Source organism: Pan paniscus, chromosome 22, assembly GCF_029289425.2.
Source record: "Pan paniscus chromosome 22, NHGRI_mPanPan1-v2.0_pri, whole genome shotgun sequence".
Lineage (NCBI taxonomy): Eukaryota > Metazoa > Chordata > Mammalia > Primates > Hominidae > Pan > Pan paniscus.
In genome coordinates this window covers 27,316,486-27,339,144 of record NC_073271.2, presented here as the reverse complement: position 1 = coordinate 27,339,144, position 22,659 = coordinate 27,316,486, and the positions used below count along the sequence as shown (strand labels likewise).

Here is a 22,659-nt window from a genome sequence, read left to right as displayed (position 1 = left end):
ATGTTTGGAACCCAAATACGTATTTTTTATATAAACTTTGTGGGAATGGTGAGTGGAGTGCTCACTCTCATACATCAATGCATTCTCAGGCTGGGCGCAGTGACTCATGCCTGTAATCCCAGCACTTTGGGAGGCCGACGCAGGTGGATCACCTGAGGTCAGGAGTTCGAGACCAACCTGGCCAACATGGTGAAACCCTGTCTCTATTAAGTGTACAGAAATTACCTGGGTGTGGTGACGTACACCTGTAATCCCAGCTACTCAGGAGGCTGAAGCCTGAGAATCGCTTGAACCTAGGAGGAGGTTGTCACAGTGAACCAAGGTCGCACCACTGCACTCCAGCCTGGGTGACAAAGTGAGACTCTGTCTCAAAAAAAAAAAAAAAAAAAAAAAATATATATATATATATATATATATATTTGTATGTGTGTATGTATGTATATATACACACACATACATACACACATACACCATATATGGAACACAGATCTCTTTGGAGCTCTCCATTTCACTTTATTTTTACCATTGTTTTGATGACCACGAATACCCGATGCATTAGAGCAAGGCGAAGAACTCTGTGATTCGCCAGCTGAACATATATGCATTGCTTGAGGAAGGGAATTTCCATCTGACCTATAGGGCGGCAGATTGTATAGTTGTGTTGTGTGTTTATAATCTGTAATTTCATGTACTTGCTAAATTGCGAGCAGCTTTGTGTACTTTTGGCTCCTTCTCAAAAATTGCTGTATGAGTAACATGGTTTTAGTCTATCCAAGTCGACACCCACTTAGAATGTACTGCACCTTAGCACATTTGCTAGAGAATTAAATGTTAAGTCTCAGGTTCCAGAAACTGCTTTGTAAAACCTTAGCTGTGCTGTTCTTCTCTTGCTTTGTCAGCTGTACCCTTCAATTGCATTCAGAGCTATAATTCAGTCAGAGGCGTTTGTATTCTTTATAAATAGATTAGCATCATCATTCAGATAATTAGGGGTAGATTTACATTTTTAAAGAAGTCTTAAACCAATTTCTGGAGTTATTAAAACTGGCATCCTGATTTGTTCTGCTAATTACAGCTCAGCTCTTGGTCTCCCTGGCTACCACCTCTCCATACAGCTATTAAATCCTGTTTTTTCAGTAGTGGTGGGACAAAGTGCTGTGTTGAATAAACTTACAAAAGGTTTTCAGTTTTTGACTCCAGATCTATTTCTCGGAGACCTGGACACCAATTTTTAACTTAGCCAAATCTCAGTTCGCCTATTCTGCAAAACAAAAATAAACAAAAAAACTAGGATAGAAATTCTTCTTTATCTCCTTGTCAGAATATCATCCATTGAGGACACATTTTTATGAAGGGAACTCATGATGTCATCGAGGTACCATCTGTATTAATACCAAACCCTGAGCATCGAAGTGGCTTCCTCCTCTTACTGTACCTTGCTAGACTTTGGAGAAAATAATTTTGCTTTCTCCCTAAAACTTGTATGCTTTCATTATTTTCTTCAAAGCCACTGGGCGCAGCCTCCCTGAGAAGGTTACCGTTTTACTCTTCCATAATTCATCTTCGGACCCTCTAATTTCCTTCATCTCAATGTCTGTGATGTGTGTGTACTTTTCTTTCAGGGGGGCAGGCTATTAAAATTTGGCCAGCTGAAGATGGGGATGGGAGAGTTAGTTACTCTGAGGTGTTTTGGTCAGTGGTTTTAAAGAACATTGAAGTCCATATGTTCAACTCTCTGTTCCTTTCTTGGGTTTTTGCTCGCTTTGTCAGTGATACAAGTCTGGGTGTTTCAATATGTTCCTGCAACTTCTCTTTTCTATGAGGGGTTTCATTTCAGCCGGAACAAGTCAGGCGAGCCTGTTGGGTGTCTGTTCCTATTTGTTGCTTTAGCTCCTGTGGAAGATCCCGGGCAGGGAATTTTGCAGTCTGATTTATTAGGCACTCTTATTTTCTTTCCCTCCTCTCCTTGTCATTTGACCCCTGGGATTTTTTTTTCTCCTTGGGGTTGAAACATTCTTCAATTTAGTCTTTGTCCAGAAATTTTTTTTCTTCTTTTTAGTGGGGGAGGAGGAAGGAGGAGGTGTGAGGGTAACAGGGCTGGGTAGATTGGGGAGCTACAATTGAAGTAGCATTCACTGAGAAAGCTTCCCATAATGCTGAGTGATTTGCAGTAATTAACTGAAGGGTCCTCGCTGTACTCTTTGAAAGAAGGTTATCATTGTTCTTGTTTGCACAGATGAGCAGAATGATAGAGTAATCAGGTTCAGGCCACAAAGGGAGGCATTGTCTGGGCAAAGATCATTGAGAAACTCTTGAGCTCTGGTCCAGCAGTTCTTCTGCCAGCCCTTTTTCTAAATCCCTTTGCTCATTTTGAGTCATTATTGTCTTGGGGATAGTGGTTACTTTTGCAGTTTACAAGGCCCCAAGCAGTTTAGAATTACTGCTTATAAGAAACTTAAGTAAAGTGTTTGTTAAACAGACTAAACTAACTAGTCAGCTGATAACTGAGAATATTTATGGGTGTATGAATTTCTCTTTCATGCTGTCTTTGTCCGGAAATTGTAAACTGAAGAGCTTTCTTTTTTCTTTCTTTTTTTTACATTATACTTTAAGTTCTAGGGTACATGTGCACAACCTGCAGGTTTGTTACATATGTATACATGTGCCATGTTGGTGTGATGCACCCATTGTTGTCACCGTGTTATATAGGATGTGCTTTTGCTTTGTGGTATTTATGTATTTATTTGTTCAAGCAACAAATATATGTAAGTGCCTGGCATCCATCAGTTTTATCCTTGTGATTAGGACTATAGTGAACAGCACAGAGATCCTGTCCTCTTGAAGCTTATATTCTTGTGGGAGAGAAGGGTAAGAAATAAGTAAACAATTAACTAGACACGGTAAGTACAGGTATTGCTGTGTGTATGAAGAAAGCAAACAGTAATATATGTCGACGTATTTTATACGGTTGCCTCTATGTATGTGTCACTATTAATGACTGGATTTATTTATAAAATGACTATATGACTGTGAGGCCAAATGGACATTTTTTTCCTCTAGAATTTAAAAATTTTTAACACCATTTATTCAGTGTTGACATAGTCATGTGAGCATATGCGTGTCTGCATGTTATAATTTATTTCTTTTACAACCTTTGTTTACCTTTAACTGAGAAAGTGATGAAAATAGAGAAGAGAAAATTTTTACATATTTTACGGTGTGTTTGTCTTGTGATTTTGTTCCCTGTGACACCTCCAGTGTAATCTTAGATTAAGATCTTTCTCATGAAAATTCCCACCAGTGTCTTGGATACCACATTTTTCTATGCCCTGATCTGGGTTTTTTTTTTTTTTTTTAACGTGCTAAGCTGAGAAAATGCAAAATGCAAGACCTCTCAGCTCCCTCATCTTCCTGTTTTTGTTTGGGTCCAAAAACCTTCCCTCTAATACCCTTGTAGAGAAGCCGTTTTGATTCCTGTTTTTAATGTATGTAGGGGTCCCTGCCACCCGTGGGGCTTCTGCGGTGTTTACATTGTCAGTACTGAAGCCCCAGAGGGGCGTGCCTTCCAACCAACACACTGACTGCTGGGGAGGCCCCTCATGTTACCAGCAGTGCCTCATCCCCTGCATTGCTGCCAATTGGCATCTGTCACATCGGGAGTTGCCTGTGTGGGAATTTACAAGTAGGTTCCAAGACATTCACCTCTGGCAACAAAAGAGTGGGTGGAGAAGTTTCATTTCAAGTCTGCCTCGCTGTTCCTCCTGCCACTCCCTTTTTTGAAAGGCGAGCGGGTGGGTGGCCCATGGAGACCTTCTGGCAGAAGTTCCCTTAAGTTCCTGGGACTTTGCTTGCCACCTGTAGGATAAAGTTCAAGCCTGAATGTTTTGCCTGGGAGGACTTTCTGGAGTCCTTGTGGAGATTCTACTTGAGCAATTATCCTGGTGACAGATTTACATTTAGGGTGTTCCCTTGTGAAATGCTTCCCTGGAATCGCTCCACTGGACTCCAGCCTGGGTGACAGAGCGAGACTCCGTCAAAAAAAAAAAAGGAAATGCTTCTCTGGGTTGCTGGCACATTGTAATACCTCGACAGAGTTTAGCTTTTGTTTAACAAAAAAATACAAGTTTTCTTTCCCATTTACATAAACATAGGACATGTAAGTGATGCAAGTCTGGTAAGGTGCCTTCATCTTCAGTGAGCCCAGTCCCTTTTGTCTTGTTATTCTGCCATCCTTGAAAAGGCTTAGGTAGGGACATCCTAGACCACAACACAGACCTTCCTTTTATCAGGAAAAAGAAAACAGATAGGATAGCGGAAAGGATAACAGAAAGCCCCCTCCCATTGAGCACAGTTCCTGGAAGTTGCAAATAGTTTTTTTGCTTGTATGCCATTGACCAGGACTTAAGCCCAATCCATGCCCTACTGCAAGGAAAATAAGTCATCTTGGACTTAGTGGCTGCATGCTCACTTACATTTGAGATTCCCCACCCCCCCCCCGCTTTTTTTTTTGAGAAAGAGTCTCGTTCTGTCGCCCAGGCTAGAGTGCAGTGGCGTGTTCTCAGCTCACTGCAACCTCCACCTCCTGGGTTCAAGCAATTCTCCTGTCTCAGCTTCCCAAGTAGCTAGGATTACAGGTGCCTGTCACTGTGCCCAGCTGATTTTTGTATTTTTTAGTTAAGACAGGGTTTCACCATGTTGGCCAGGCTGGTCTCGAACTCCTGACCTCAGGTGATCTGCCTGCATCTGCCTCCTAAAGTGCTGGGATTACAGGCATGAGCCACCGTACCTGGCCTACATTTGAGATTTTTCTGACTAAGATGGAATAGAGAATGGATATTGGGGGCCAATGATCACTCGTCTGATTTTAAAACGTGATTTTATATATCCTAAGAAAACAAAATAGTAGAGATTGGTAATTTTAGATTTAACCTGGAAACCCAGGAACCAAAATCTGTTGTTTTTCCACTATTGTTAATGACGCTTTAGCACCATTTTTCAATAGAATGCAGAAACAGCTCTGTAGCATTTGGAGAGAAAGCCTGGCTCATTTCCCTTGCTGTAGTTCAAGCCTGTGACCAGAAGGACATGTCATTTTTGGAAACAGAACATATATTTTATTCCTATATTATGTATTTTTGCTGATGATTTCAAACAAGGATTGAATTTGCCAGCTTTTCATTTCCATTCTGAATCCATGAAGGGCTCTCAAAGTCCCAATATGTCTGGGTCATGGATTGAATACTTTAGGCATTGGGGTCAGGGTTGGCTGGCATGATGGAGGAGGGTTTTTTGAAGGGTGGGACTTACGGGGACCTCAAGGCACAAGTGGGTGGTCCTGACGCATCTCCCTTGTGGCTGCTTGTCCTTGCCATCCTCAGGTGGCAGCACGCACTGGTGAAACTGGAGTGAGAAGACGTACTCAGGCCATGTCCAGATCCGCGAGCAAGCGAAGGAGCAGGTTTTCTTCTCTGTGGGGTCTGGATACTACCTCCAAAAAGAAGCAGGGACGGCCAAGCATCAATCAGGTAGGTTCCAGAGCAGATGAAAAGCGAGCCCGCACAAATCACTTCTGTGGCCACCTCAATTTGGGGTGTGTGTGTTTCTTCAGTGAGGCCGAGTGTTATTTAAAATCAACTAGTTGGCACAAAGAAACTAGCTGTGCTAGACACTTTTAATAGATAATGCATACCCATAACATTGAACTCTGCTATTAGTCTATCACCAAGCTGCAGTTTCCCACCTGCATCCTTTCCAAACCCTCATTAATTACAGACCTACTCAAAGCGCACAATTCACCCTGAGTCTTCAGGAAAAAGCAGGGCTCTGCAATGAAGCCAAGTGGGTACCTGAGTGCAGTCTTTTTTTTTTTTTGGAGACAGAGTCTCGCTCTGTCACCAGGCCGGAGTGCAGTGGCACAATCTTGGCTGACTGCAACCTCCACCTCCCTGATTCAAGTGATTCTTCTGCCTCAGCCTCCCGAGTAGCTGGGACTACAGGTGCCCACCACCATGCCTGGCTAATTTTTGTGTTTTTAGTAGAGATGGGGTTTCACCATATTGGCCAGGCTGGTCTTGAACTCCTGACCCTCATGATCCACCCGCCTCAGGCTCCCCAAGTGCTGGGATAACAGGCATGAGCCACTGCACCTGGCCATGCAGAGTCTTTTTAAGCTGCCTCTGGCACTGGATGAAAGGCAGCCTCCGGGGAATTCTGATTATTCTCTGCCCTTGACTTTTTGGAGCTGACATTAAATGGGCAGATACTCTGCCTACTGGAATGAGGAGACAGGAATCCGAGAGAGCTCGCCCACTGCCACAGCCCCCTTCTGCTCAGGTCCAGGGGCTGGAACGGGATCTCGGTATGTCGTGAGGGTGCAACATAGCCTGGTGCCGTGACGGGTGTCCACTGACCATGTACAGCCACCCAATTCTTGCCCATTAAATTTGACTTCTTCACTCGCCAAGGCCAGTCTCCTGCTGGGGTTACTTCCGTGAAGCCCACTGTCTGTTGTTATTGTCTTCCTTGTCCTTCGGCTTTGAGAAATGAGTAGCTCCAGAACTGCTTGTTTAGATTTCAGGGACTAAAGGAATGTGAGCATCTGTAGTCTTTCGGAAGAAGAATGTCCAGTTTGTGGGCTGCGGTGGCTGGAAAGTCAGGCCTTCAGCATTTTGGAGGTCATGACTAAGACTGCTAGTTTGACCTATTCACCCCATGCCCTTGTGAAAAGTGAGAAGACGTCATTGACTGACTTGATAGAATGATCTCTCCTTGTTTGCTCGGACAGTTCCAGCCATTAATTTACTTAAGAAATGAATTTTAGAAAAGAGATTAGTCCTGAAAGCTGATGCCCTGAGTCCCTTAGCTGACTGTGATACTCATTGGTTTTTTGGTTTTGTTTTGTTTTGTTTGTGATGGAGTCTCGCTCTGTCACTCAGGTTGGAGTGCAGTGGTGCAATCTCGGCTCACCGCACCCTCTGCCTCCCAGTTCAAGTGATTCTCCTGCCTCAGCCTCCTGAGTAACTGGGATTACAGGCACTCACCACCACGTGCAGCTAATAGCTTATTATTTTTATATTTTTAGTAGAGATGGGGGGTTTCACCATGTTGGCCAGGCTGGTCTCGAACTCCTGACCTCAAGTGATCTGCCCACTTCGGCCTCCCAAAGTGCTGGGATTATAGACGTGGGTCACCGTGCCTGGCTGATACTCACTGTTTTAATGTGGCATTTCCCTATCCTTGATGGAACCTGCGGAGAGCAGATGAGCAAATGCTAAGCGAGTGTGAGACTGAAGCAGTTTCGCAGTTTGTCCTGTGATCTTTGGGGACAGTAGATCATTTGAGCTTGCTTCCATGGGTTTTACTTTTATGTAAATCTAAAGAAAAAACTGTGGAGGAAAGTCAACATTTCATCAGAAAAATCACATAAGAGACTTGATGGTTCTCAGTTAAAACCTGCAAAAGGAGGACATGAACCATCAGCATTTCTCTTCTTCTTCTTTTTTTTTTTTTTTCTTTTTTGAGACAGAGTCTCACTCTGTTGCCCCAGGCTGGAGTGCAATGGCGCGATCTCAGCTCACTGCAATCTCCGCCTCCTGGGTTCAAGCGATTCTCTTGCCTCAGCCTCCTGAGTAGCTGGGATTACAGGCGCCCACCACCACACCCAGCTAACTTTTGTGTTGGTCAGGATGGTCTCGAACTCCTGACCCTGTGATCTGCCTGCTTTGGCCTCCCAAAGTGCTGGGATTATAGGCATGAGCCACTGCGCCTGGCCCATTTCTCTTCTTCTTTTGGGAGGTGGTGGTGTCATTGTGTGTATGTGTCTTCTGCCCTGAGAGATGGCTCAGCCCACTGCTTCTGGACTTCACAGTTTGGACTTGTTTTCTAACAAAACCCTTTGTTCATGTGCTTCTGCTTGATTGGCACCAGGTTATGTTACCGCCCATTTCTACTGAAATATATGACTGAATTTAAATGAATTCAAGAGAATGTTTTAACATTTTTCTAAAATCAAAGCACAATGTAATGTCTTAGAAACAATTCTTGTATTTTTTCCAAAAGTATGAGTTTTTAAGAACCTTTTGCTTAGCCATAAACATACCAGTAGGAATTTAGTCATTAATTCTATAATTTGAAATGGACAAAAATTATGTTTTTTTGGCCAGGGGTGGTGGCTCATGCCTGTAATCCTAGCACTTTAGGAGGCCAAGGTAGGAGGATTCTTTGAGGCCGGGAGTTTGAGACCAGCCTGGGCAACATAGCAACATGCTTTCTCTACCGAAAAAAAGTTAAAAACATTGTATGTTTTTGTATATTTTATTTGCATGGACGAAAGGCTTTTTCTTAATTGTGTACATTATCCTGATACTACATTCTTGTTTTAGGGATAATCACAAAATTCCTCATGTCCATGAGTTTCCTTACCTAGTGGCACTGTTACCCTATTCTAATTTTCATGGCATCTTTAAGTTAGCAGGATTGATTACATTTCAAGGAAGAGACAATTTTCTATTTTTTAATTAAAAAAACCCCTATGTTGCCATGTTGAGGTAAAAAACTATAATATTCTCACATTCTACTTAAGAATGTATTACAAAGCAAGCAGATTTTTACTTATAAGTATCTGGTCAGGTATATGAGGCTATAGGAGAAATGCTTCATTGTGAGTTTATCTAGCTCATTGCTTTTGCTAGTTTCTTTTCTTTTATTTATATTTTTCTTTTTCTTTTTCTTTCTGGTTTTTTTTGTTTGTTTGTTTGTTTTGAGACAAGGTCTCAGTCTGTTGCCCAGGCTGGAGTACAGTGGTGTGGTCTCAGCTCGCTGCAAACTTGACCTCCAGGGCACAAGTGATCCTCCCACCTCAGCTTCCCAAGTAGCTGGGACTACAGGAGCATGCCACTATGCATGGCTAATGTTCAAATTTTTTATAGAGACAGGGTCTCACTCTGTTGAGCAAACTGGTCTCAAACTCCTGGGCTCGAGCAATCCTCCTGCCTCAGCCTCCCAAAGTACTAGGATTGCAGATATGAGCCACCACGCCTAGCCTATTGTCTTTCTTTACTTTTTTTGAGACAAGGTCTCCCTCTATTGCCCAGATTGTAGTTCAGTGACGTGATCTTGTGATCCTCCTGCCTTAGCCTCACGAGTAGCTGGGACTACAGGTGCACACCACCATGCCTGGCTAATTTAATGTAATTTTTTTTTTTTTTGTAGAGATGAGGTCTAACTGTATTGCCCAGGCTGGTCTCAAACTCCTAGGCTCAAGCAGTCCACCCGCCTCAGCTTCCCAAAGTGCTAGGGATTATAGGCATGAGCCACCATGCCCAGCCTATTTTCTTTAAGTAGAGATGAATTATCCAGATTTGAGAGCAAACTTTTTTTTTTCCAACTGTCAAACATGTAGGGAAGTGATCTAGATAGAGGGATGTGTTTTTCCAGGTCTGCTCCCATAAATTATTGTACCTGCTTTGGGATTTGATGTAGGAGTATCTGAACACGTGTGTAAGGTTTCGTCATAGCCATGCCCATTTCCTTCCCCCTTCCTACGTTTCGTTTGCCCTGTTGCCCAGATTCCTTTTTAAGATGGTACTTTTGTATATGCAGGTGTTTGGAGAGGGAACCGAAGCTGTAAAGAAATCTTTAGAGGGAATATTTGATGACATTGTTCCAGATGGCAAGGTAAAAATAAACGTGTGTTTTCTTTTCTAAAAGTACCACAAGTGCATCAACATATACATGGTGCAGTGTTGTCTTGAGCTACTAAAATTAAGTAAACTCAATATTAAAAACTGAAATCAGTTTTTAAAAGTTATGTAATAAGTCAACAAGAGATGGAAAATCATTTTATATTTAAAACTGAGTGGTAGAGGGAACATTCTCCTGCTGACATAACATTTCCCATACTTACCATTTGATGTGTGAGTTTCTAGAACGTAAGAGGAAATTTGGGTTCTGAATAGCTGAATATTTTATGCCATTGCCAATTTCTTTCCATGTACAACTTCTCTTCCCAAGAGGTGTGTTGTTAGTACCCTCCCTCTCTGCCCACACATGCTGTTTTGCTCCCATTAGTTTCAAAGAACTGTTCCGATAGCGTGTTCTTTAAAAAAAGAAAAACAACAAAAACGCATTTGCCTCCCAAGACAAGTGTTCAATTAAAGATTCGGCCGGGCGTGGTGACTCACGCCTGTAATCCCAGCACTTTGGGAGGCCAAGGTGGGTGGATCACGAGGTCAGGAGATCGAGACCATCCTGGCTAACACGATGAAACCCCATCTCTACTAAAAATACAACAACAACAAAAAAAATTAGCTGGACACCTGTAGTCCCAGCTACTTGGGAGGCTGAGGCAGCAGAATGGCGTGAACCCAGGATGCGGAGCTTGCAGTGGGCGGAGATGGAGCCACTGCACTCCAGCCTGGGTGACAGAGCAAGACTCTGTCTCAAAAAAAAAAAAAAAAAAAAAAAAAAGATTCACACACTTGGTTCAGCCTTGTGCTTGGATTTAACAGGGGCTTTCAAACTGCTCTGATTGAAAGCCCATAAAAATACTGATTTGTTTTTTAATTGGCCACTTTTTTCAGCCTCTAAATAAATAGACGTCTCTCGTTTTCAAGACCCTAGTAGTGATACTGGGAGCCTGTTTGTGTGGGGGATGGGGGATGGTCTGATGTTGATAATGTGACCTTGGTGTGATCCTCTGGTTCTCGGGCTCAGAATCAATATGACAGAATTCAGCCCTCAGTTGCCATGCAACCAAGTAGTGTCAGTCATCAGTGGCTCAGCCCCATGTTGTAGATGGAGCTGAGCTTCAGAATCCAGAGTGCCATGGGGAGTTCTGCTGTTGGAGGGGAAGAGAGAAGAGTGGCCATGGGAAGGCCTTTTCTTTCCTTCATACCCAAACTACTCATGAATGATGCTATCCTGGATATAAAGGCCACTGTTCTTGGAAATACTCATCCATGGCCACTGTCTGAGCATCTCTCTCTGATGAAATTTGAAGAAATTCAGTTTTTGGGCCTATGTGCAATCCAAGCATAGTTTTTGATGTTAACTCGGTCATTTCTGAGGTTGGCCAGTTCATCTTGCATACCATTATTAGTCCACATTTAATACTGAGATATCTTCTCTAGACCACAGAACTTGGAAACTGCGAAAGTTTTTCCGTTGGATTTCTGTGTAGCATTTTTGGTTTTCCATTTTTCTAAGGTACGTCTTTCTCCCACATCCTGGCTAGAATGCCTTGTTTAGATGCAAAACTTGGGTTGATCCAGTGCTAAGGGGCATTTATTTAATGTGGCACACTGGAGCAGAGTCTGAATATTCCAATTATAGTTAATGGGATTTAGGTACGTTGATTGCTTTTTGACAATTCCTTCCCTGGAGTCCAACTTATCTGCTAAAGCAACTCTGTTCAAAGGCGAGGCTGAAATTATCTTCCCCAGCTGGATTTAGTTGAATGGCTTTGACGAAAACGTTTCCCCCATTCTTGGATTCCATTCTTCTTTTGAATGGAGGTTATATTACCACCTCTCAGCCTTCATTGGGAAATTTGTTCCTTCTTGTAATTTGCTGATACCAGCCTTGTTCTTGGTCATCAGTAGATACATATTTACCAACTAGTGGCCTGGTTATAAATCAATAATGAAGGCCTATTACTTAGCATATATTGAGCATCAATATTATGTTTACATTGCTGAAATCTAACATCATTCTTTCCTTGCTTATTTCGCGGGGCTCCTAACATTGTATCAATCTAAGGAACGTAACATTGTATCAATCTAGGGAACATCCTCTGCTTCATCTGCTTAGCTTGCTTAGGTTTAACCCAGCTGCTAAAGGAGGACTTCCGACCCTTCTCCCACATTCACAAACTTCATTCCACTCCCTGGTCCTCAGGCAGAGTGATGGAGAGGATACAGTGATGGCAGCAAAGGAGGCTTGTTTTTGCTACATGGTGCCATGATGTTATCCCTCAAGTTCTTTGACCTCCAGAAAATTGAATTGTCTCTGGCGCCGGGTCGTGCTGAAGGTCCAAGGAGAGCACAAAAATGTTGCTGTCTATAAATTTAAATATGTAGTGCTAAAACATGATCTTTTTGAAAAAAAAAAATGATTGGGGCTTCACCATTGCTTTGAACTGTAAAGTTCTCATGGCAGATGTGCTTGTTGTAGGAATTCCCTGCTTGAAACTTGAAATGAGTTTGTGGAAGAAATAAGAGCCATAAAGCTGAGCTGAATGGTGACTTTCTTTCTTTTCTTTTCTTTCTTTCTTTCTTTTTCTCTCTCTCTTTCTTTCTTTTTGTTCCTTCCTTCCTTCTTTCTTTCTTTTTCTTCCTTCCTTCCTTCCCTATCTCTCTCTCTCTTTCTTTCTTTTCTTCCAAGTTTTGATACCTGCTCATTCATGTCGTGATCACCTATGGATGCTGTGGGCCAGTTGTGAAGCCTGCCTCACAGCTGAAGTTTGAAATCTCTCCATTGCACCATAAATCTGCTTTCTCAGTAGTTTCTCTCTCTCCAAGGGTTCCCCTGCCTCCCATCACTGCCTCCGCTTCTGCCCTGGGCTGTTTTCATGGGAATCGGTGATTCCTGTGTGCAGTCTGGGGATCTAGGGTTGTCAGAGCTCCACTGCTGCTGCCCTGCTAACTTTATTTTTTGTTATAGAGGGAGAAAGAAGTGGTCTTACCTAACGTTCACCAGCACAACCCTGACTGCGACATTTGGGTCCACGAGTATTTCACTCCATCCTGGTTCTGTCTGCCCAATAATCAGCCTGCCCTGACGGTCGTCCGGCCAGGCGACACTGCACGGGACACCCTGGAGCTGATTTGCAAGGTACGGAGCTGCTTTGGGTTGTTTCTCCAAGAAGAGCAGAATGGGGTGTAGGAGTCTTCTAAGGCACATGTGGAAACCCAGAGCCGTGTGGGAGAGGAAGGTGCTTAAAACACACCTGCCTTTCATTTCGGAGCAGCATTGCATTCCTTTGTGATAATATTCAAAATTATATTAGTGAATGCTTCACGTTTGGGAGGAGAGGAACTCTTCTAAGTAGCATCTTTCAATGTGTGTGTTTGATAGATTTCTAATGCATGTATCACATGCTCATTGCAAACCTTTTAGAAAATCTAGGTGAAGAACACAACAGAAAATTAAGGCCACTGTTATTCACGAAATCCAGAAATAACCATTGCAAACATTTTGGCATTTGACCATTCATTCCTTTTTCTGCACACATACAGATACATGTGTTCAATGGCATCATATTATGGGTACTGTTCTGTCACCTGCTCTTTAATCAGTAACCGATACACTATGGGCATCTTTAGAATTGGGGAAAACGGAAGGAAATATAAGTTTGACCTCCACTGGTGGGAAATTCTTCTTTTGTGAACACAGAATTAGCCTTTTTAGAAATATGACAAATGATTGAGCTCCTTTTCTCTACTTTCACCTTAAACCATGGAAGAAATGCCTTGATCTTTTTCAAAGTGAACCTGGTTTCATTTTTCCCCCTGAAGGGCAGCCAGGTGAATGGTCTTGAGTGAGGGGAGAGAGAGGAAAGAAGAACTTTAATTGCATGCTTGTTTTTATTTTTACATAATGAATAGCATTAATAGTTCTATGTCGTAGTCGTATCAGGTCTGAGCCTGAGAAAGAGCTGAGACTTTGCCATTGTACACATGGAGGAAGTGAAGCTCAGAGGGCCTTAGCTGCTTGCCTGAACTCACATCACAGTCAGTTGCAAAGGAGAGACTAAACCCACATCTGGCTTCTCTACAGCTGGGTGCATCCTGCAGTGCCGAGTGTCCACAAGAACTCTCGGAACCTGGGTTAGTCTTCAGGAAGGACGGTCAGTAAGGCTCAGAAGAATCTAGAATATATTCTTAGGGGAGTGAATTGGTCTTCTTTGGGGCTGCTAAAAAAAAAAAGAAAAACTTTTCTATCACAATTTTATCCTAGAAGAAGTTGGATGGATGAAATGACGTTTTAAAGATCTCATCATTCAACACAATGTTTGTAAATACTGAATGACTTTCACTACCTCCGCAAGTACCTCAATTTTGTAGTTCTACTATCAGCAATTTTTGTATTTTCAAAAAAGCAAATCACAGACGGCTTTTTAAAGAAAAAACATGGCTCTTCATATGAATCAGGGAAATGGACAGTTCAGCTCAAATTAGCCTCTTAAAATGTCTTATGTATGTGGAGGAAAAATAGAAGAATCACTTGTTTTGGGCCATAACTAAAGTCAGCCCTGACATGGATGCTAAAAATAAATGGTATCACCTCTCTGTGTGCTTTGAATCCTTCATGTACGAGGGTTCTAGCTTTTGGAGATAATGGTATCTCAGTTCACAATTTTTTCATGTTAATTACTTAATAAAATTGGTCTGTAGAGGATTTCTGCATTCCTTTACTTATAATTAGCACAATTCTTTAGAGACCCATTAACATTCTGCAGAGCTGAAGAGTTATTGTCAGATCTGCAGATGAAGGTGTTAAAAGTAGAACTTTCTGGCTTTTTTGTATAAGCCCAACTCTGGCAGGTGTTTCCAGAGGAATAACATGGCTTTGGAGCATCCTGTGCACGTTGGCTTTAAACTCGACCAGGAATCGAAGGTTAAGCCAAAGTTTTCCGATTACCATTGATTGGTGGAAGATTGATCAGTGAGTGAAGCAATGAATGATTGGCCCACTTTACGTACGTTTCAAGCTTTTGCTTTGGAAGAAACTAGGGGAATGAAGAATAGTATTGTCATTGCCAGTTAGAGACCATATCTAGATAATGTAGTGGACCTGATCCCCTTTAAAGTGTTTATTTCTGTCACCTGAAAGGTTTCTGATGGCATCATTAAGGTACAAAATCCCTTTCTCCAACAGTAAAAGTTAGTCCTGTCCAATTTTCCCTAGGCCTTCAGTTCTTTTTCCCAAGACATAGAAATAAAAGCAAAAACATCGTGGTGTGGAACAAGCTTCTATCTCATGAGTTTATGCCGGGCACGGTGGCTCACGCCTGTAATCCCAGCACTTTGGGAGGCTGAGGAGGGCAGATCACTTGAGGCCAGGAGTTCGAGAGCAGCCTGGCCAACATGGCAAAACCCCATCTGTACTAAAAATACACACACATAAAAAATCTCATGAGTTTAAAACTGGAAGACTTGTGTGTGCATTTCAGAAATTGATGGTCTTTGGAAAAGCACCCATGTAGGAAAAGTGATATAGTATGCTCAGGGCCAGGTGCCTTCTAAAGCTTGCTTCTTCCTTGGAAAACACCTTATTATAATTAGTGGATCTGATTTTATTCTTAACAGGGAAGGAGATAATGGGGAAAACAGTGTCCCATGTTATTAACAATCTGATGTAATGGCGAATGGTTTTTTTTTTCCTCATTGAAAACAAAGATGATTGTAAAAATGCCTGTCTTTTGTTTCGTTATTGTTATTCTCAATGTTTGGTGATAGATGCTTTCTCTAATATTTAATAATCAATCTGTTTCTTCTGTCTCTTGCATTCAGCTCATTCTCTTTCCTATTCTATCTGATCCACATCATTTCACATCAGTTTGCCATCTGCCATCTGAGCACCAGTCAAGTTCTGGTATAGTAAATGTTTCAAGATCTTCATTTCATATACAATTCATGTCAGAGATGTTACTGGAATGATTGTTGCTAAATATAGCAGGTAACCATGTTGCCCTATAGGTTTTGGATATATTCTGATCGTTACAACTACAAAAATAATTGCAACATATTTTCATTCATTTATACCTACTGATATTATTCACATGTGACCATGTGTCAGTTTTATTTCATGCTTTTACTACGTCAGCTGTGGCTTTGGATATGCTATAACCATTGGCGTTTAGAGAAAGAAAAGGTTACTTTGAAGGGGAGGGAAAATATCTTTAGAAATTCTACAATAGCACTTTGTGTGTGTGTGTGTGTGTGTGTGTGTGTGTGGATACATATTTCTGTATGCAGTGACTACATGTTTGCATTTCTGTATGCAGTAATTGCATGTTTGTATGTCTTCTAGAAGTTTGACTGAAATGGGAGAATATGAAGAAAAATAGAAGAGCAAAACATAATGGATTAGGAGCTCTAAGGCAGTAAATTCTGAGACGTTATCTATTTTAATTGGTGCAAACTATTTACTGAAAATATCTACATTGTGTTTTGCTGTTTCATCCTTTGAAATAGTCATAGTAAGATGCGAATTTAAAAAATTATGCCAACTAAACTAAAAATTGTTGTACCATAATACTTAGGGTATAATTTGCGGCTGCATTGCCTCAAAATGAATCAAATGCTAAGTAACTTAAGTACATGTACATTGGAAAACAAATTTATACCTTTTAAATTTTTTCCTAACTGAATTTTCCTTGAATGTTTTACGAGTCTCAATTTTCTTTTGAATTTTCACTTGAATGTTTTATGTCTAAAGCAAGGCCACACATTTAGAATTACTATGTTTAAATATTCATTAACATTTGAAACTCCTTTGCACAAAGATGTATTCTGAACATGGTTAGTTGTTTGACTTGCTTTGATATTGACTAACAGGTATCTAAGGAGCATAAAATTCTTCTTGATCATTCTGATGATCTGATTTAATTAATTCATTAGGATTTTATTTTTATGTTAGACCAGCCGTGATTAACAAGGGCTCATAATTCAGAAACTTTTACCAAAATAATAAGACACACTGGTATATATTTTGATCCAATGTCCTATTTTGAGAGTAACTATTTACTGACCAAAATTAGGGCTCTTAAGTTACAAGTAAGACCATTATAATTTTCATGTTTGCTGCTTGTGCTGATTTTTATTTTTTAAAGTTATCAAGACATTATTGTAACTTAAAGAAGTTTGAAAAATATGATGGTTTGTGGCAATAATCTTTTTTTCCTTTTACTTATTTATTAATTTTTTTTGAGACAGGGTCTCACTCTGTCCCCCCGGCTGAAGTACAGTGGTGTAGTCATAGCTCACTGCAGCCTTGCCCTCCCAGGCTCAAGCAATCCTCCCGCCTCAACTTCCTGAGTAGCCTACAGGGACTACAGGCTCACCCCACCATGCGTGGCTAATTTTTGTATTTTTGATACAGATAGGGTTTCACCATGTTACCCAGGCTGGTCAAGCTCCTAGGCTTAAGCAACTAGCCCACCTTGGCCTCCCAAAGTGATGGGATTACAGACATGAGCCACCACGCCCAGCCAAGAATCATTCTTATTACCATTGCTATATTTATCATTCTTTAGTTCTCTGCAATGCATTACACAATTCAAGTGAGGTGCCTTGACATTCTCTGCATGTTTGTATAAATGTTTTCAGTACTGTAGCATTTAGGGGATGCTGGAGTTCTCCGCAGTCCACACCAGGACCACCTTAGGCTATTTGTGCCTGACAGTGGGCTGTCTCTCACACTGAAGTTTCAGGAACCAGAACTTCTTGGGTGAGCTTGCTGTTTTGGCCTGATTTCTGGAAGACAGTCTGTTTCAGTGGCAGTCTCATTAAGGAGTGCCCACAAAGTGTTTATTAATGATGATGATAAGGTTTCCAAGTGAATTTGTTCCTGTTACTAAGAACCCATGAAATTTCATTTCTTTCCCTTCCGCCTCAGTCGGAAACAGATGGTGAACCAAAATTTTTGCTTCTAATTAAAGATTTCAGTGAGGACCCAGGTAGGTGGGAAACATTTGCAGCTTCGATCTCTCTTAGGAAAACTTTTCTTGCTCATCACATCACCCTAAATATTAGTATTTTGTTGTTGTTTATTTATCTTGATGATTCTCCGGAAGTAGCACACTTAAAAAGTTCCTGTTTTATGTTCCCTGGGCTTTCGCCTCCAGCCTTATTATCTTTGACATCAACAATCTTGGATCTGTCAGACATTGAGCATCTGGTCTCAAATATAGGCAGTGAAAGGACAAAAGCCAGGTGCACTGGGACATGTTCGGTGAATGGCATCTGTGTCTGGCACAGCAGGCTGCAAACTATCATATTACTCAGGAGAGGAGAAAGGTTGGGGTTCCCAAGAATCACTGATAGAAAACTTTATCCTTCTGCTGTGTGTTCAGAGTGAACTCATTTCCACTTTCTGGAAATGTGCTTTTGCAAGAATGCAGGTTGCCTGTCCTGCATGTACATATTTATTTAAAATGCTAAACCACTGCTGCCTCACCTCCCACATCTACATAGCTTTTACCTGCAGCTGCAGACACTCCTGAAGACTGCATTTATGTTGTATTAGTTTCTGTATTCTCACTACTGCACACGGTGTCTGGCGTATCTAAGAGTTCGTTAAGTGTAACTGAATATATATTACTGGAATGGTTATTGGAATGCTGTTAGTTTGGCTTTAAAAATATTATTTTGAGGGTGGGGTAAGTAGAAAGAGTACTGAACCAGTTAAAATTAACTTTATTTATTTTGAAATAATTCTCACCTGCAGAGCTTTGAATGTGAAGAGGTTTTATATTTATTTTGTGAAAAATGTCCAATTTGTATAAAAGTAGGGAACAATGTAATAAATTCTCATGTATCTATCACCTAGCATCTGTAATGATCAAATTAAGTTTTATCGATTTACTCACTCCCGCCCCCAACTCTTATTTGTTTTGGAAGCAAATTCCAGACATTATATCATTTCTATCTATTAGCGCTTTAGGATGTACCCCTAAAAGATAAGGATGCTTAAAAAAATCACTTGGTTTAAACATTTTCTCTCTAGCAATATATTTTCATGTTGCTGTGTAACTTTCGGAGAGCATTTTCTTTTTTCCCTGTATCCTCTTGACTGTCTACTGAGAATGATTTATAAAACCATGTTGGTATTATTACTTATTCCTCAAAATTAATTCAAAGATTACTTTTTAGACAGGAAGAAAAAATCTATTGTCCCATCCTGGACTAAAGGGTCCTTGAAAATTTCAATTTTAGAATTGTTTTCTTTGAGCGAGTCATTCAGTGTGTTTCCATAGTTGGACACACGCCTATTAGCACTGCCCCCGGAGGGAGTCTCACTTGGGGAGTATATAAATAAGATTGAAGTCCAAAAGCCTTGTCTTCACACTGACTCGCTTGCAAATGAACTGTTAACAACTGTCCCACTGTCCCTATGTGGTTAAAAAAACAACTTTGCCTGGGCACAGCTTTTTTCTCTCATTGTAAATACAATATTTTCTTACCTTTCTTGTTACCCTTTTCTTTAATCACCTATCTATGAAGTTATATTTAAGAACCTTTTTGATCTGCTGTGTTTTGTTGAAAATTTTACCAGTGTTAGCACAATGAATCAAATAAGGAGGCGTGGAGATGTGAGTCAGTTGTTTCCATTGAATCCTAAGATACCCTTGGAATGTTACCAGTGTGTTCAATGAAAGTTATTTTAAAACTTTGCATTTACGATGTAAACTTTTTAAGAAGTATAGCAACTTTATACCCCCATTCAGTATCAAATTTCTATTGGGCCGGGAGCAGTGGCCCACGCCTGTAATCCCAGCACTTTGGGAGGCCAAGGCGGGTGAATCACCTGAGGTCAGGAGTTCGAGACCAGCCTGGCCAACATAGTGAAACCCCATCTCCACTAAAAACATAAAAATCAGCTGGGCGTGGTGGTGGGCGCCTGTAATCCCAGCTACTCAGGAAGCTGAGGCAGGAGAATCACTTGAACCCAGGAGGCGAAGGTTGCAGTGAGCCGAGATTGCGCCGTTGCACTCCAGGCTGGGCAACAAGAGTGAAACTCCATCTCAAAACAACAACAACAACAACAAAAAACTCTATTGGTCATAGGAATACATCATATGTTGGTGGAGAACTAATTGTGCCTATTTACTATTGAACAGACATTTTCTTTCTTTCTTTCTTTTTTTGTCCCAGACACATCAACTGGATCATTCTGCTCATTACCTGCGCCTGAAATTTCTAATAGAAAACAAAATGCAGCACTATGTTCCACAGCCCGAGGAAGACATCTATGAGCTGGTAATGTTATGACTGTTGTCCAAGCACATTTTATGGGAGATTATCTTCAAATTATGAGTGTTCTCGTGTTAATTGTAGTTGGTGGAGTGGAACGAGTTCAAAAATAAACGAGCTTCATTCATAGCCCTTAAGTTGGTGGAGATGGCTTTACTTAGCTCAGTATTCCAGAGTGGAATGATCACCTTTGTTTACGCACGAAGCAGTGCAGTGCTATCATGACAAATCAAAATCTAGAGCTATCTCTTAGATAGAACTTTAGTCATTATTATAATACTAGCTTTCCTTGCATTGGCAATCTTTTATTTTATTGTATTTTAGTATTTTTATTTTGTTGTTTAGAGACAGGATCTCACTCTGTCACCGAGGCTGGATGGAGTACAGTGGTGTGATCATAGCTCACCTCAACCTTGAACTACTAGGCTTAAGTGGTCCTCCTGTACCAGCCTCCTGAGTAACTGGAACCACAGGCACGCAGCTCCATGGCTGACGAACTTTTATTTTTTGATTTTTTTTTTTTTTTTTGTAGAGACAGGATCCTGCTTTGTTGCCCAGGCTGGTCTTGAACTCCCGGGCTCAAGTGATCCTCCCACCTCAGTCTCCCAAAGTGCTGGAATTACAGGCGTGAACCACTGCGCACGGCCAGTCTTTTATTTTAATTGGTGACTTAAAAATCAGCTGGTTGTTGTTACAGAAAACAGTGCTAATTCTAATTTTGTGTGACATCCGTAGCCATGTTGAAACTGCTGGATCAAATCTTGTTGGGTGAAAAAAGCTGCCATCTATGTCCTAGTCTTTTGGAACTGTATTTATATAGCTTCTTGGGGACATTTACATATATTTGAGTTTGAACATACTTATGGGACTGGGGTTCTGAATCAGACCTGCTTACTAATCATATGGAACTAGCCAAGAAAAAAAAATGAAATGCTAATACTTAATTTCTAGGATTTTACAAAGATTAGAGATAATATGCTTACTTGGTAAATTACAATGGTTGTTTTTGCAGTAAGCCCAGTGACAAGCTCTTTGCTCTTTAGCAAAGTGGTGCGTTTGTCAGTTCCAGGAAAGAAACATTTTGGGAGCAAGGCTCCTCTATTTTGGAGTTCCTGTGCTCTCTCTGTACTTAGTCATTCCTCTGGGGGCTCTGACTGCTTGCCATGGATGTGTGAATAACAGTGACTTCAGACAGGGTTTCACCACAGAAAGCGGAACTGAACATTTAAACCGAAGTATTATTCTCTTTTTGGAAAAGGGAAGCATGATTTAAAAATGAGTAGGAAATTGTGTTTTTAGTCAACTTTATTGAGGTATACTTTACATTTAAGGAAACTCTTGCCAACTTTAAGGACACAATCCAATGAGTTTTGACAAATGTATACAGTCTTGTTTCCACTGCTGTGATCATGCTTTGGAACATTTCTGTTATCTGAAAAGTTACCTTGTGCCCCTTTAAGGGCTTTTAAGGAAATGTAAGAGAGCGTGTGCTTTTGTAACACTTATAGCACGTTATGCAATAGAAGATTATCAAAATAAGGAGCCCTTTTCCAACTATCACTTAAATCAGTAACTGTTCTATGTTCAGTACATTTAACAGAGAGGGCTGATGTATTCTTTTTCTGGCCTAGGGAAAAGGCCAGTCTTGGTGCTGCTGTATGAGTAAAGGAAAGAAAACCCTTTTTTCTTACTTAAAAAAGGGAAGTGCTTTCCTGCTAACACTGGAAGAGTTATTAGATTATATATTTTGCATCTTGGGGTTAATGAGTATTTTGCATCCTGAATTATAGGGATCATGCCTAACCAGGTTCCATGTTCCTCATATTTTACACATAAGAGGTATAGGTACTTCAGACATAGTTTTTGAAATTGTATGGACTCATTTATTATTTTTAAGCCTTGCCCATTGTGTGGTCTCCTTAGTCTGTTTGGATCTACAATTTTTGTATGCAGATAGCTATATATGTATTTTAAAAGAATCTAAAGTACAGGGAGACCATGGTATTATTTCTTGGCCTGTTGCAGAAGGTCTCCAGCCCATAGATCTCTAAGGATGCAAATGCCACAGTCTTGCAAAACCTCTGTTTCGACCAAGGTTCTTAATTATTTTGTCCTTTGGATACTTTTGGTAGCCTGGTGGAGCCTCCAGACCCCTTCTCAGAATGATATTTTCAATCGCGTAAAATAGAATACATAGGCTTACCTGTGCCCTAAATATATTGAAATAGTTCTCAAAAATATTTTTTGAATTATTGGTAATATATGTTCTTATTTATTAGCTTATTAAATTGTAAGGCTTAATAGGTAGACATAGACCTAATAGCTAGACCATTAAATTACAAGACCTAGCAGTAGATCTAATAGCTACCACTGTTCTGAGGTAACGATGAGCATAAATAATATTTTGAGAGACTAGCAGCAGCTAAAACATGATATGAAAATAACTGTGATTTCTATTCGTGACGGAGTCACAGGCACTGCTACTATTACTATGTTTGTTGCCTACATTCATTTAGGATAAAAGGAAATGCTGATTTTCAGTTTAAGGTTTGTAAATATAAAGATATCACTTTTTTTTTTTTCTGTGATGAAGTTTTGTTCAGTTGCCCAGTCTGGAGTGCAGTGGCGCGATCTTGGCTCACTGCAACCTCCGCCTCCCAGGTTCAAACAACTCCCTGCCTCA

At 40.8% G+C, this 22,659-nt stretch overlaps 1 protein-coding gene across 2 annotated transcripts in view; it reads left to right on the top strand.

Moving 5' to 3' along the window:
- TIAM1 (TIAM Rac1 associated GEF 1) overlaps positions 1-22,659 on the top strand; it is a 441,710-nt gene that overhangs the window by 336,232 nt on the left and 82,819 nt on the right. For both annotated transcript variants that reach the window (XM_063601293.1, XM_003813220.4), the window contains 4 exons: positions 5,379-5,525; positions 9,601-9,675; positions 12,661-12,831; positions 19,878-19,982. In XM_063601293.1, the coding sequence (XP_063457363.1) occupies positions 5,379-5,525; positions 9,601-9,675; positions 12,661-12,831; positions 19,878-19,982 (498 nt within the window). The remainder of the gene's footprint in view (positions 1-5,378; positions 5,526-9,600; positions 9,676-12,660; positions 12,832-19,877; positions 19,983-22,659) is intronic.